We start from the raw sequence: 16328 nt of genomic DNA, 5'->3' as shown, positions 1-16328 counted from the left end.
GCATAAATTCACTAAAAATGACCCAATCATGCTGATTTTCGAACTTGACATGCGTATTATGTATATTCATCAGTTCTGTAAGTTTCAAGCCAAAAGGTAAAATGGTTTTCCACTTATCGTGTTATCGGTGCTGCATATATGCTGAAAAAAGTGAAAAAACAGCATAAATTCCCTATAAGTGACCCGATCATGCTGATTTTCGAACTCGACCTGCGTATTATGAATATTCATCAGTTCTGTAAGTTTCAAACAAAAAGAAAAAACAGTTTTCCACTTATCGTGTTATCGGTAAAAGTGCACGGCGACGGCGACGGCGACGACGGCAACGACGGCGACGACAGACGCAGATGACGGCTATATGTACAGACACATCTGTGTCTGTACATAAAAAGAACTTAAGTTCAATCAAATTCCACTGAAATTAAAATGAAACAGGCAGGCTTAAATTCAATAAAATTCATTTCTGGTCTGGTCTATACATTATCATGACCTTGTTCAATATAATATAATAACAACAATACAATTTGTGCATTACCATTCTCTAATTGGTAATTGTGTTGCCAGTTTGTAAATGAACACAATTTGTAAATGAACAAATATATATCTTTATGTATAATAAAAATGAAAAAGCTGCTCAAGTCAGCTATGCAATCCAGGAATGTTTTTCTGGCAACAGATTTGCTTGAGTTTAAAGAAAATTCATTTTGGAATCAGAAAAAAATCCTGACCTTCAGCTTCAGGCAGAGTCATGGCCCTGATGTGTGCCCTGGCCACGTCCCTCACGTCAACAATGGGAAAATTGAGCTTTGGGATTGCAGGCATGCTCCTCTCCAGGAGACGCTTGGGAATCTAAATGAAGAACGATTATAATATATCAAAAACTCACACATAGCACTTTCTGAGATGCTTGAACACAGATGTATATTTAAAAACAATTATTATCTTTTAATTCTGAGAAGTAGGTGAAGTAAGTGATCTACAATGACAAAAATTCATTCCAAAACAAATGTGCTCAGTGATAGGCATTAAATTTACACAAATAAAAGAACATCAAAACAGACATAAAAATATTTCAAATTTCTTTCTTCTGAAACCATTTAATCAGTGTAAGACTTACCACCATGCTGGTAAAGTTGGAATTGTTGAGTACTGGTCCCATTACATAGGCTGGGTTGATCACTGCCAGACCAAATCTTTCTTCCTCTGATAACATGGAAATATTTTTATAATAATAATAATAATAATAATAATAAAATGCTACAACTGAAGACCATCAAGGAAGGCAGCCATTGCATTATGGCTTCAGTAATTTGTGAGAGATGACAGAGTTTAATGTATGTGACAGAATAAGGTGTGACTGATAGGTGTTGCAGGTTGTAAGACATGACTGTATGTCAGCCATGACAGTCTTCAGGGCTACCGAAATGGATGACATGGTATGACAGTGTGTTGGATGTGACAGTGTGTTAGTTGTGACAGTGTGTTAGTTGTGACAGTGTTTTAGATGTGACAGTGTGTTAGATGTGACAGTGTGTTAAGTTTGACGTGTTAGATGTGACGGTGTGTTAAGATTAACAGTGTGTGTTAGCTGTTATAGCGTACCAGATATATCAACACAATATACATTAGGCCTGACAGCTACATTATAAATATATTATACGGTGCATCTATTTGTTATGTACTGAAATCATGTCTCCCTACCTGGCAATCCCTGTACATAGTCCCAGGCAGCCTTCTCTGCCAGTGTCTTACTCTTAGGGTAGGGGTCCACTTTGGTCAGATCTGTCCAATCATCCTCGGTAAATATCTTGTTTTGTTCAGAGGAAAATGTACCTGTAATGAAGACATTTTATTTCTCCAATAACCGTTTTCAATTCACACAATTCACAGTCTAGCAGGGAGATGAAGTGCATGTATACTTCAGGTATTTAGCCAAATTTCAGGAATTACAACAAAAATCTACATGGTAGTCTACTTACAGTTGCATCCACAAAAAATTACAACAAAATATACACAAAAAACCATTCTTTTAAAAATGTTTCATGAAGTATGCCATCATACCAAAATTATAGCAAAATATGAGAACAAAGTGTTAGAATAATATTTCTTCAAACCACTTTAATTACTTATTTCAAGTCCATTGCCAATATTTCTACTCTTAATTGTCAAACATTGACATACAGGAGTATAGAAATAACTCAGACTTTAGAAATCGAATAAACTGTCATATTGTAGTTTTGCATAACACAGCTAATGAAATGCCTTGATGGATATGACCTATACACATGTATATATATATCCCTGTATAGAAGAGTGTCTACCTGCAATGGCGGCAACAGAGCTTGTCAACACCACCCTTTTGACTGTCCTGGCATCATGGCATGCCTTCAGCAGACTGGTGGTGCCCTCTACAGCCGGTCGAATAATCTCGTTCTCATCTTTGGGGTTCTCTGCAGGGAATGGGCTAGCAACGTGGATAACGTACGTACAGTCTTTGATTGCGCTGGAAGAAAATACTAAAACATCAAATTCAAATAATACCATTGGTTTAGCATTCATGTTACTGTAATGACCCGATCTTTCAATGGGGAAAATATGAATTCACAGATAATGCATTTAGTATATAAATCAATGTGAAATCAGATAATAGTAGCATCTTACAAATTCGTAGAATTCTGTTTTTGACCAATACATATTTCATGCACATGAAATATGAGTCATCATCTAGAAATGGATCGGTTTTTAACCACCCGATATTCATCCACAGAAATAAATAAATAAATATGTATATAAATAAATAGAATGCATACCTTGACCAACAATCTGAATTGTTTAGGTCTGCCTCAACCAGTTCAACGGGATACTTAGCCTCAGGGCAGAGTTCCCTGATATGTCGAACTTTCTCCTCATTATCCAGTGACCTGACAGTGGCCCTGACGCGGTACCCTTCCTCTTGTAATTGTTGTACAATATGTGTTGCTATGAAACCACTGGCGCCAGTCACCAGAACCACTGTAATAAGTCCAATATTAATATTGATAATACTTCGATGAAAATATTCAAAAATAAATAAAATATTGAAGTATCAGTAATTCCTGAACTAAATTGTAAGCAAGTTCTATGCAAAATAAACAAACTTACTTTTCAAATCTGACACAGAACTAGAGAATTTTTGTGAAACAGGTTCAAGTAGCACATTTTCTTAGGGGCTAAAAACATAAATGAAGCAAGTGGGAACAACTAACACATTTCACAATCAAGATCACAACAAGAACTAGAATGATAACAGGAGTTCTGAGGCCAGTGGGTTTCAGAAAAAGTTGGCCTTCACTTTCAGGTCAAATGATGTCAGACTTCAACTTGGGGCAAATGAGTAGAAATCAGCTAAAACAAAGCCAATGTTAGCCTAAAATATGGGCCATGCTTTGTTTAAGAACAGGCACAACATTTTATAGCAGGTCAAAGAAGCGTAAAACTTTGGTCAGGAATATTCAGACAAAACATTTGGAATGACGTTTTTTTTTTAATGAAAGTGGACCCTGTTTTGCAGATCAACCAGTTTTATTAAATTTCTGTCACCTTATTATTTATCTCTTAAAGAAAAACAAACAACATAGAAATTATTTAACTTTGGTATACATAGCATAATCTCTTGGCAAAATGCAAAATCAATTTACAGCTCCAAAGACCCCAGTCATTTGAGTCGATTTGACCATATCAGCAAAAAGGCAAAAACATCTCAACCCTCCAAAACTAGTCCCTAGGGAATAGCCCCAACGTCTTCCCATTATACAATGCAATACTATGTACTACAAGAGGAACTCCAAGAATGCTTTACTCTAAATCAAACAGAGACGAAAAATAACGAGGTTCAGAATGAGCCCTGACAGCTAACACCCTACTGTGCAACATAATATTGCTGCAAAATAAGATAATTACTGCGATAAATACCGAGAGAGGAAAAGGTTAAACTAGATAGGATTTGTTCTCAGCTACTGTTACAACTGGGAATCCATCATCAGTGCTACTGCCAATAGACCTACAGTGTGTGTTTGTAATTTCTCTCTCTCCTATTCCTCTTCCTTATTCTTCTCTCTCTCTCTCTCTCTCTGTCATTCTCTTTCCCTTTTTATTTCTTATTTTTTCTTCCTCTCCCTCATTTTCTCGCTCTCTCTTACTTAGTACTAATTTGAATCGATGTGTGTACATGTTCCCAAGCGTAAACAGTAAACATGTGGGCATGTGTACTTCAGTGCGCATCAACATTGTTTAACACCCCATTTCCATAGATTTTTAGATCGATCTATCCCTGTGGGGAGTCTCACTAGATTACTGTCAGCTTGGCCGGCTTAAGCGTTTGTCCTGCCTACTAAAAGCTGTAAGGGGGTAATTAACTATGGTGTCCGCTCGGCTGACTGCAATTTAGCGTGAACCCCCAGGTAGTTAGGTCGATCTAAATCTTAATCTTTAGATCGATCTAAATCTCTGGGAAAGCACCCTAAGTTTGCCATCAAACATACTCCTATACAGTACCTACTTCGGCATGCTTTGTCTACACTTGCATGCATGCTTGCACACGTCAGTTAGTATTTTGTGAAGTTAGCGTAAATCTTCATTAGAAGTGTTAACCTATGGCTTCAAACTGCATGTACAGATCAATGATTCAGTCAAGATCTTGGGGCACCAAGACCTCTTGTGGTACTTAGGAGTTTTAAACAGAATGTATGTGATCACACACACAATCAACATAAACCAGAATGGAGTCAACTGCATGACTTGCTAAAAAAAAAAACAAAAAAAAAAAAAAACAGGATTTTACATTTTAAGATGAGAATCGTGGACTTCCATGCAATTTCTTAGTAGAAAACAGGTTTAAGCAGTCTTAAAATATATATCAAGAACTACATGTAACCAAACTTTTATTTTCTTTCTGTATGTTAAGTCCAATGAGTTCCTCGTAAATAAATTCAACGTACAGCGCTATTATGCCTATATACATTCAAAATCACAAAGTATTTACTTCAACCTGTGTGATGCACATATAGCAAACAAGATTACAAATTCAGTCCATATGAATATTGTCTAACTCAAATCTTAACATATAACTCAAAAACTAATTACCAGTTGAACAAGTTAAATGTTAATCCACCAGACTCAAAAGACCCACATTTCAGCCTAAAGAGACCTTGTGTGAATGGGCTCCCCATCTGAACCAGACACACCCTAGAGATTGAGCCAGAATCCCCACAATGTAAACAAGCCTTCTCAGCTGAGACCACCCCACATGTGACATCTGTGGCTTCTGTCCCGTGTGTGAAACGTTACCTCAATGTTGATACAATTAACACACCTCACACCCTTAGACCCTCCACACAGTACAGGCAGGTTCCAGGCCTTAGGAACAGATAAGGCATTTACTAAGACCCCATTCCCACAGATTTTAGATCGATCTATGCCTGTGGGGAGTCTCACTAGATTACTGTCAGCTTAGCCAGCTTAAGCGTCTGTCCCGCCTACTAAGAGCTGCAAGGGGGTAATTAACTATGGTGCGCACTCAGCTGACTGCAATTTAGCGTGAACCCCCACGGAGTTAGGTCGATCTAAATCTAAATCTCTGGATCGATCTTAATCTCTGGGAATGCACCCTTCTGGGGCCCTTCAGAATAGAAGATCCGAGTATAAACTGGTCCAAGAAACAAATATGGAGGACCCTATGCTTAATCCTGTTATAGTCCCTCTGCTTCTCACACCCCTCCCCAGGGATGGTCCCTGCAGAGGCACAGTAATTAAATCTCATTTTCTTTCAACCAGGCACGTGGAGAGGTGTGGGGAGGCATGTGGTTCCTCTCATGTAGAGTCTGCCATATTTGAGCCTTGGACCAGTTGATACTCAGATCTTCTATATGGATGGCTCCTTACATTACCAACAGATCTTAACCAGCACACCATACAAATATTTGGCACTTTCATATCACTTTTTTCTTTTCCTTTTTCGTTATTCAACCAAAATTAATTACCAAATAGTAGTAAAAAAACTATATTTATGTATCATGCAAATTATCACACATTCCTGCTGTCATGTAAGTATACATGTTTGTCTTCATCAGAACATTAGCCGTTAATTCTCTAAAAAGTCAAATCTTGGTAACAGAAGTTTCTTACCAGCATAAAGCTAAACATTGCAGATCTCCGGTGTTCAAGTGTTACACTAACATTATCATGTTTTCAAAGCAAACAATTAGACATGTAACCAATGTGGCAACTAAGCCAATCACTTTTTTTTTCAGTGCAAGTAAAGATTGGAATTCTTTTAGTGTGTTCAGACACAGCTGTTTAGGTCCATGTTATGTTGTCATATATAATGAATCCATTTCATCATTTTGCTGACCAATAGAACTGAATTTCTATAATTGTTTAAATTGACCCAAACAGGGGATAAAAGAGAATGATATAGTTTATTTTCTTTCCAATTAAATAATCCAAACCAAAAATGTAGAATACGGTGTGTGTGTGTGTGTGTGTGTGTGTGTGTGTGTGTGTGTGTGTGTGTGTGTGTGTGTGTGTGTGTGTGTGTGTGTGTGTGTGTGTGTGTGTGTGTGTGTGTGTGTGTGTGTGCGCTTACATAACTGTGCCACAAAAAGAGAACAAAGAGCTACAGTTGTCCGAGGCACACGCAGAACAGTTCAAACTTATCTTTTCAAATGCCTCAGTTTTTCAAAATTTATCTTTTATTTTTGATACTCACAAAAATGTACCTTGTGACACAAAGCCAACCAACTTTTCAAAACATTTACACCCACAGTTTTAACTTTACAAACAAAACACTTCTGGATGGAAACTGATCAATTTACAGTATGTTGGTCAAAATGATTCAGTATAAATCTCTCCAGTATGTCCCTAGATGCAGCAGCTTGAGGGCACTTCATGCAGCAACCAGACAGATAATAGCCTTGAACATCTGTCTGTCTGAGGTTACTGTACTTAAACAGACAGCTTAATTCAACAAAGGCACAGCAATATGACATAATATCACGACTATGGTTATTACTTCTCAGGCTCTGCCAACAAAGAGAATTATATGTTTGGGCTCATTCCTAATGAAGCTATAAGGGGCAGATCCGGAGCTATTTTCTGACAGTCTTCCAAACAGCCAGTATCTCTGTTGACCCATCCTCCATTTTTGACCATCTTCAGACGAAAAAAAATTAGATAACCGGCAATGTGAACCTGAAAATCTGACCATCTTCTGGAAGACCCAGAAGACAGGCTCAATCGGGCCCGCTCAATCCACCCCTGGACTATGGCTGTATTCCCAGAGATTTTAGCTCGATCTATACCCGCGGGGAGTCTCACTAGATTACTGTCAGATAATCCAGCTTAAATGTCCGTCCCGCCTACTACAAGCTGTAAGGGGGTAATTAACTTTCGTGTCCGCCCGGCTGACAGCTATTTAGCGTGAACCCCCGGGGAGTTAGGTCGATCTAATCTATGGAAATGAGGTGTATCATTCTACCTAGACTGATCCAATTCAGCGAGGACCCTTGCTTAAAGGGATAATAACTCTTCGTTTTGGCCAAAAAATGAATTTTCCTGGAGTAAACAACAATTTTCCCATACTTACCAATGGTTTACGAATCCATTTTTAAATTCAAAGTTAGTCCCTGGTTTTTTTCTAAAAAGTTTGGTTTTTTGTTAAAATCTCTTAAGAGATTTTAACAGAGTATAGCCATCAATGGAGGTCACGTGATCTAAAGACAAGCTCAGATATCAGAATAATAGCTATAACTGAAGTTTTTGTGGTAAAACAGAATATATTATATTTCTATGAGTTGTTCACAATGTTTTTATTGTGAAATATAGATATCATAGGAAGAGTTATTATCCCTTTAATGCAATCAGATGAACAGATTACCTTGCCTCTTAATTCCTAGCATTGTGTAGAATACAGAAAATCTGCATGGTGACTATACGAGTACATTAGATACAAAAGGCGGAGTACATTAGATACAAAAGGCGGGGTATACACATGCATGCTCTGTCACGTATCTTTCAAAATCTGTGTGTGTTCGTGTCCATCATGTGCTTACGAGTGCACATGCATGCACATTTATGTCCTCAACCATAACAGCTACAGAATGCCTAAATACAAACACGTAAAGCCTGGTCTTGCAGGTCATGCCAGTTCAACAAACCAACAACCTCCACTCTTCAAATTAATGACCCCATAAAGACCCCAAAATTGCCACTTTCCCTTGTCCTATTAAGGCCCTGCCCTCAACACCCCCTGGTGGCCTGAAGTGGAACCACATGACCTCCTAGATAAAAGATAACATGGAGTGAGTATTAACTCCAGGAAGTCAGGAACCAGTGTCATGTTTTAATCTTTAAATTATACATCAAATCTCTATACTGGCTACTCTATATGACTATGACCCCATTCCCATAGATTAGATTGATCCAAACTAGATCGACCTAACTCCCTGGGGATTCACGCTAAATAGCTGTCAGCCGAGCAGGCACGAAAGTTAATTACCCCCTTACAGCTTGAAGTAGGCGGGTAGACATTTAAGCCGTATTATCTGACAGTAATCTAGTGAGACTCCCCACGGGGATAGATCGATCTAAAATCTCTGGGAATGCACCCTATGATGTTACAATTCAGGGGCAGATTGAGGCCGTCTTCTGGGTCTTCGGGAAGATGGTCAGATTTTCAAGTTTACATTGACAGTTATCTTTTTTTTCCTGTCAGAAGACGGTCAAAAATGGAGGATGGATCAGCAGAGATAATTTGGAAGACTGTCAGAAAATATCTCTGGTTCGGACCCTGCAATTCATGATTGCAGAATTTGTTTCAGAATGTTTTAGACCAATACTTCCTTAATTTTAGCAGACAATCAAGAATTTATCTTGAACTGAAATAGACCAAATTTTGGGTCTTAACACTAAGCACAATTTCTGGCTTAAGTCCTGTGAAACCAATCCCTGGAATCACTTAAAGATAAAGCAGCCCTCCTTTGATCTTCTGTACTCATTAGCATGCATTAAGGGAGGTTTGAAGTATGGGCAGCATGTCCTGAGGACACTGACCCTTAACTATTCTAAGCGTGAATCATTTCAGTGGTCAGTCATTACTGCGAGTTTCCCGACCAAAGTTTTCATGGAATTTTCTGCTATTTTGTATTCACAGGAAAAGGAACTAATTTCAGCCATGAGTCATGGGATTTTGCTCATCATGTGCTAAAAATTGCTTTAATTAATGATTCTGCCCATGAATAATATTGTGGTCTGCTTATTATTGTTATACAACTTATATTCAAATTCATCTGTATGTTTTTGTGGATGAAATCCTCTTCATATCAGATGATGAGGTTTATATTTGGAACAGATATTTCTGATGATACACTTAAGTCAGTTCAGTATGATTATGTCAGTGCAATCTTCTGCAAAATATCATTCTTGTTTATTTCTATGTCCAAAACAATACACTTGGAGCTAGTTACACAGCGAACTTACTAGGATGCATATATGACTAACGTTTTTACTGACACCTGTTTATGAAAGATAAATGCCACGCATCATTAACTGGGTTTTTCTGCACTAGATGAGGGTTTGAACTGCATTCTAGCTTAAAGGCATAGCAATATGTGTTTGACCTTTAATAAGCAAAACAGATAACGTTCCTGGAAATTTCAACAATTTTTTTCTTTAATCATCAAGTCATATTCTTCTCCTGTATTACTTTGACATCTCACCAATACAGGTGAAAGATACCATACAGGTAAGCAATTAGTCATCTGCTGATAGATCAAAGTCATCAGGTGCAAACAACGATGTTCCACTAATTACTTGCCAGGAAGGAGGGAAGGGTAGAGGGGGAGGGGGGGGGAGGGGTAGAGGGGGGAGGGGGATGTTTCACAGACTAATTTCAGCCAGAATCTTGTTCCAGATTAGAGCACTTTCCTCAAATTGTCACTTAATTACACATCTCATAAAAAATTAATAAATACAATTACATCAAATATCAATCAGCCAAATAATTTGTTTTTAACTTCTCTCTCGGTGTAAAAATAAACACCTTGCCGTATGTTTCCAGCACCTCATTACCAGTGCTGCTGGGGTGCCTCTATGGGAGAGAATATTTACCTGGGGCGGTGTATCAAAGTGCTCCCCAGATCAAAGGTGTAATTTACCAGGTGTTAAACAGGATGCAAACGCTGACTGCTATGCCTGATACCTCTACCACCCAGGATAAAAAGTACAGCTTAATTCTCAAGTCTTGGTGTACTTAATGTACTTTTACAACAAAGTGTTAATCTAATGAGGCATAGAGGTAAACGATAAATATTTAAACTTTACAATACAAAATAAATAAATAATTTTCCTAGAAAATGCAATACGTTTCCTTTTCTCACTAAATTATTTTTCACAAAACTGTTGAAAAAATTATAAGACTAACAGTTTTCCCTCTGTCTCTCCCCACAAAACCCTGGTTCAGAAAGCCCAGGGTAACATTATTAACAATTTTACATCATTCTCCTCTGCCTCTCCCCAAAAAGCCACGGTCCAGAAATCCCAGGCTATCATAACCAACAACATTACATCATTTTTCTGCTCAATCCTACTGCACACAATTTCACGGAAATCCGGAGTTGATGTCCCATGTGAATTGTTTCCAATTTCCACCCTGCATCATTACAGCTCTCTGTCCTGGCCACAACCCTGGACGCCTTCCAGAACTTAGAACACCACTATTTCCTGATTATTTTTTCCTTACTCTGAGTTTTTATCTTTCTATACATATTTCCATGCATGCATGCACATGCACATACGTACACGCACACACACAATATGGAATTTTTAAGCAGTACTTTTTTTGTCCCGAGATGAGATCTACATCATCTACCAATATATATTCTGTTTCTCAAATAAAGTGGGCATGCTTTTAATGTCTTTTTTTTTTCTGATAAAGGTTTACCGTTATCCATTTTTTTATTGAGAGGTATAAATAATGAAATATACAGTGAGAAAATTAAGATATATATTCCATGACAATATTGGATAATTTTGCATGCTTGAAAGACTGACCTAAATGGTCCTCAGAACTGGTAAAACATAAAAACTTTCCTTAATTTCTGTTTTACATCAGAAAACTACTCAACCTCTGGTTAGGACATCACCCAAAACATTTCATCCCAGAATAAATATTTCAACACCAAATACTTCTCCCGCGCCCTTACTCCAAATCATGGCTGCCCTTGAGAAATTATTTTCATAAATTCTCTCGACAGATGTTCAAATAACTGTCTCCCAGACCGTCATCACACAATTAAAACTGGGGGCTATAAACAATATGGAGAAAGCATGTGTGGCATCTGGGGGTTATATAAGACATGGGAAGTCTCCACTTTCACTTTGGGGGTCACACACAGGACAGGGTAGAATAAGACCAGAAATCAAGTAAATGTTTAGAAAACTACAGTTTTAGCCAAAATTAGATTTGAATTTAGCTAAATGTTTAGAAAACTATACAGACAGAATTAAGACTAGAAATCAACTAAATATTAAGTTAACTATGTAGATGAAATTAGACTAGAAATCAGCTGCACATTTAGGAAACTTTGTAGTAGTAGTAGTAGTACACAGCCTGTTAACTGTACCTAGTTACTAACCCAGCAGTTAGTAGACAATATATACTCATCTGTGTCAAGAGCCGAGGTCTAGAAAGGCCGAGACCTACATGAAAGGAAAACTGCGTAATCCTTTAATTATCTCTCCGCTTCTCACACCCCTTTCCGCACGTCATCCTTGCAGGGGCACACTAATTAAATCTCAGCTCAATTCAACCGGTCGAAGGATGATGTGTAGGGTGCAGTGTAAGAGGCGGAGAGACCATTTAAGGATTACGCGGTCCTCCTTTCATGTAGATCCACCATATTTAGGTCTCGGCCTTGCTAGATCGGGGTTCTTCTCGATGTGAATGCTCTCAATTTCAAGTGGCTCCATTCAGAACAGCGGATGAACTAGTCCACGGGTCAATATGGCGACACACTAAAAAACTTGCCGTTTAAACCAGTAATAGACACTGAATAGATCCCCTCCATGGATTATGTAACAGGCATTCATATTTGATCCAGTTAGTCTGCTGTTCTAATGGCCCATAAGTGTGATGCAATGTGATGTGTAATACAGGTAGTTCTTTCCTGTTGTCTAGTCACATTTTGGCATCCGCTGAAAGTTTGGATGATTGCCGGTCCAGGTTTGTTCTAGGTATGAACAGACCCATATAGGTACTATAATTATAATGGAATTATTGATATTATTATATGATTTTCTTTTAATTCTTTTTTTCAGTATTTTCTTTAATATTTTTCTTTTAATTTTTTTTTTGTGTGTGTGTGTGTGTGTGACAGAAAAGAACACAATGAAATACACAAATCTGTTTTTCATTTCTATGAATGCCCCATTTCTGCAGCTGCATGTCACTTTTCATTTAGGCCTTGCATAACCAGTGCCCCGCCCTCTTGTCCTCATGTGATAAAGCATGTGCCAGCTGTCCTTGCTTTATAGCTATCCTTAGCAATGTCCATTAGCAATGCCCATTGCTTTGCTTCGATTGATCACCATTACCATTCTTCTGGAAATGGTGCAAGACTCATTTGCAATGTTCATCACCTTTTTTTTTCAAAACCACCAGTCATCAAACTGTGCACAAAGCAATGTTCATCTCTTTGCAGCAAGAGCGCCTTTCTATAAACTGTGCAATATTAGTATATCTTGTCAATAGAAAGTGCAGCAGAAGAAAAGTAACAGTGAGTAAACAGTAGTTAGAAAACGTTACTGCATCACCTCATGGTTTCCACTGCAAGAGGAACAACTGATACTGAAAAAAAAATGCATGAATTTCTCTCAGAAAAATGTCAAAAATACTTCTCAAATACACCTCATATCACTTCCCACACAATACAGTTAAGTCAAGAAAAGTTAACGAAACTCTCAAAAACAGAGCTCAGGCGCCATAAAATACCACATTCAATTCATCTGCCCAACACACTTTATCTCTTGGGCTTAATGAGAGCATATTTCTAGTTCCTCATCTAAAAAAATGACAGATCATGGAGCTTTGAATGATATTCATCATCACTAGTCTTCCCCATCTTAACACCCACTGAATGTGACTGAGTTTGACCTGCGAAAACCCTCAGCAGCAGCGAGCTCAAACAATGGCATAAAAACTCCCAAATTAATTCATCAACCTTACTTCAACTGACACTTGAGAACCTTCAAACAAAACACTGATAAAAACCTGCTCCCTGGTACTTATAATTGGCCACATTTACACTAGGGAAATTCTGGTTCACTCGTGGGGCGATCCAAGCTCTTTGCAGTTTCGTACTTGAATTCGACATTCTTCTGATTTTTAACACTGATCAATAGCCCAGTTTACACAGCAGCAAATCCAGTAAGCAGAAGGCGCAATCCAGGCTCGCTTTTTGAACCAACTACATATGGATAGGCAATGGGTATCAATGGTATATACATAGAAAAGTTCTGTGCATTGTGTTGCATCGACATTCCTCTTAATTAAGTTAATACCAAACCATCTTTTCTCCATTATATACCCGTAACTTTCCCATGTGCCTCTCTATTCAAGGGAATGGAGTAAGTAAGGAAAACCAGCATTTTCTTGCACCTTATCTGATCTATCAAAAAAGATTGGTGGAGAAAAAATTATAAAAATACAGCGGATATAGGGGAAAATCAATATCATGATAGTCAATAAAAAGGCATTAAATTTAACATAACTAAGGGTGCATTCCCAGAGATTTAGATCAATCCTGAAATTTAGATTTAGAGCGACCTAACTCCCTGGGGGTTCACGCTAATTTGCAGTCAGCCGAACAGGCTCCATAGTTAATTACCCCCTTACAGCTTTTAGTAGGCGTGACAGACGCTTAAGCCGGCTTAGCTGACAGTAATCTAGTGAGACTCCCCACAGGGATAGATCGATCTAAAATCTATGGGAATGGGGTCTTAATCTTAAGTCAGGTGAGAAAATTTCAGGATCAGACCCTTAACCCATCTCGAAAATTTTATCTTTGCGAACCTGGACCGCACCTACATCAGACCAATAGACCTAATGTAAACAGATGATTTGATGGCTTCTGTAGAGCCCAGAGCAGAGGTCAGTGGAATCAGGAGTTTTTATCAATGCCCTAACTGTTTGTACAACAGCAAAACACTGGGCTGCCTGGAAATGGAAGGCAATTACTGCTATAATAGGCCAGACCTCTGTCTATCTCCGTTCTTTATGACATTTTCAAATCAATATTTTTCTACAGGCTAGAGAGGCAAAAATGTATGTACACAGACGTCTGTATTTCCAACCTTCTCCACCTCCACTTCCCACCAACTCCCTCTTTAAGTTTCTTTAGCCTTCCTTTTTTTTTTAGTCTCAAGCCCTCCTCTCTTTCTCTCTCTCTCTCTCTCTCTCTCTCATACCTTTGCATTTAGAGAAAGGGAGGTGAGAGAAAGAGAGAAGGGGGCACATATGAAAATGCATGTTAGAAAGAGATGCACATGGGAATGTGTGTGTGTGTGTGTGAGAGAGAGAGAGAGAACTAAAATACACTGCTGATCCCATACATAAGAGAATGGAATCAAAGAGTTAGAAAATACTACAAGAGCAAGGCACAGCCAGCACTTAGTATATGGCAGTTTGTCTTTTTCTCCTGACATAAATCACATCAAGTGGATCAGGAACAGATCCTTATTAGCTGCACTGATAGGATCCTCTGTAGGCAGAGCAGTACCTGGGAGGTTCTAATGGGATTATTACAGAGATAGCCGAACTCCCTAATATCCAATATCATGGTGGATAGTGTATTACGGCATTTGTCTGCCTGGGACCATTCCCAGACCACATCGTACTAACTGCGGATCGATCTATCTCAAAGGGGATTCTTACTAAATTGCAATTAACTTAAGCGGCTTAGATGTTTGTCATGCCTACTAAAGCTGCTAGGTGGGTAATTATCCTTTAGTAGCTTCAGTGAGCATGCCAGACATCTAAGCCACTTAGGCTGAAAGCAATTTAGCAAGAAACCCCTTGGAGTTGGATCAGATCCTGTTAGATCGATCTAGGTATTATAGGAACCCAGACCCTGTCTAGAACCTCCTGTTTGTATGTCCATGTGTGTGATCTACCTGTAACTTGGTGATAACAGCAGAACATTTCATATCTTATTTTAAAGCCAATGGACAGAACATTTAGTTAAAATTAATGATACTCAACATAGGCTAACATCTAACATGTTGAATTATAATTTTGTGAATAGTTAAGCCATAGATATGGAATACTTTGATGATTGTGGGGAAAAAACTGATTTTTTTTTTTTCTTTTTTGGCTGTGTTAGGGTGTAATGCTCATTACAACTCCATTAATTACCCATGTCATATAAGCCACTATTAAAACAAAAGCCAGATCTTACAGGCCTACGGACGAGGGGGGTGGGGGGGTGGGGGGGTTCATGGAAATGGGTTGGAAAGAGAGAGCCATCTTTTTGAGTGGTAAAGGGCTGCTCCCAATCAAAATATAACCTAGTAAAGCTTCTATGGCTTTTTTTAAAGTTGGGTTAAAAAGGTCCACATATTAAATGAAGACCCCCCCCCCCCCCCCCTTATGAAATGGCTCCCGCTCTAGACCTGTCATGAATATACTCGTAAAAACCTTCAGTGGCAGTTTTATGGTATTACACAAGATCAAAGCACAGTACAGTGTCATAACATCAAATGCTTTCATCTAGAAAATTACAGTAACTTTTCAAAAATTTCAAACACCCAATTTTTTTTCTAGTATTTTACTTTTTCCAAAATTAATCATTCTTTAGACACTCATAGCAAAGTGCTTTTCAACAGTAACATTAGGCCATTTAACTTTTCAACACTTGTGTACCTGCATTTTGAAGTATTACTGATTTTTTTTCTTTTTACTTGGGTGTGGTGGTTTAGGGCGCCATACCACGAAAGCATCGGGAATTGTGATAGCAATATCAGGTCCTTTCATTTCGAGGCTATTGTATGGGGTGAGTTAATGCAGAGTTATGGAAAAGAGATGCTTGTGCTCGGTTGCAATTTGCGATGCTTTCGAATTATGGAGCCCAGATTATTGGATAATTACCGTAATTTTACATCTACTAAACTATATGAAGTTGCAATAGTCATTTCATTTTAGCTTCAAAGCTCTGGTACCACTATAAAGGTAGACCTGACAGCAATTTTATTACCCTGCTTGTATGTATGAATATACATTCAAAGAACATCACAGAATC

The 16328-nt window shown here is 38.3% G+C and overlaps 1 protein-coding gene across 7 annotated transcripts in view; it reads right to left on the bottom strand.

The window, feature by feature from the left end:
* LOC106154460 (uncharacterized) overlaps nt 1-16328 on the bottom strand; it is a 48073-nt gene that overhangs the window by 9761 nt on the left and 21984 nt on the right. For all 7 annotated transcript variants that reach the window (XM_086996542.1, XM_086996547.1, XM_086996546.1 and 4 more), the window contains 5 exons: nt 2811-3012; nt 2322-2503; nt 1702-1833; nt 1118-1203; nt 729-849 (listed from right to left, as the gene is read on the bottom strand). In XM_086996542.1, coding sequence (XP_086852668.1) covers nt 729-849; nt 1118-1203; nt 1702-1833; nt 2322-2503; nt 2811-3012 — 723 coding nt within the window. The remainder of the gene's footprint in view (nt 1-728; nt 850-1117; nt 1204-1701; nt 1834-2321; nt 2504-2810; nt 3013-16328) is intronic.

The sequence above is a fragment of the Lingula anatina genome, chromosome 10 (genome assembly GCF_051362555.1).
Source record: "Lingula anatina isolate TDL-2025a chromosome 10, LinAna3.0, whole genome shotgun sequence".
NCBI lineage: Eukaryota > Metazoa > Brachiopoda > Lingulata > Lingulida > Lingulidae > Lingula > Lingula anatina.
This window is presented reverse-complemented; position numbering and strand designations above follow the sequence as displayed.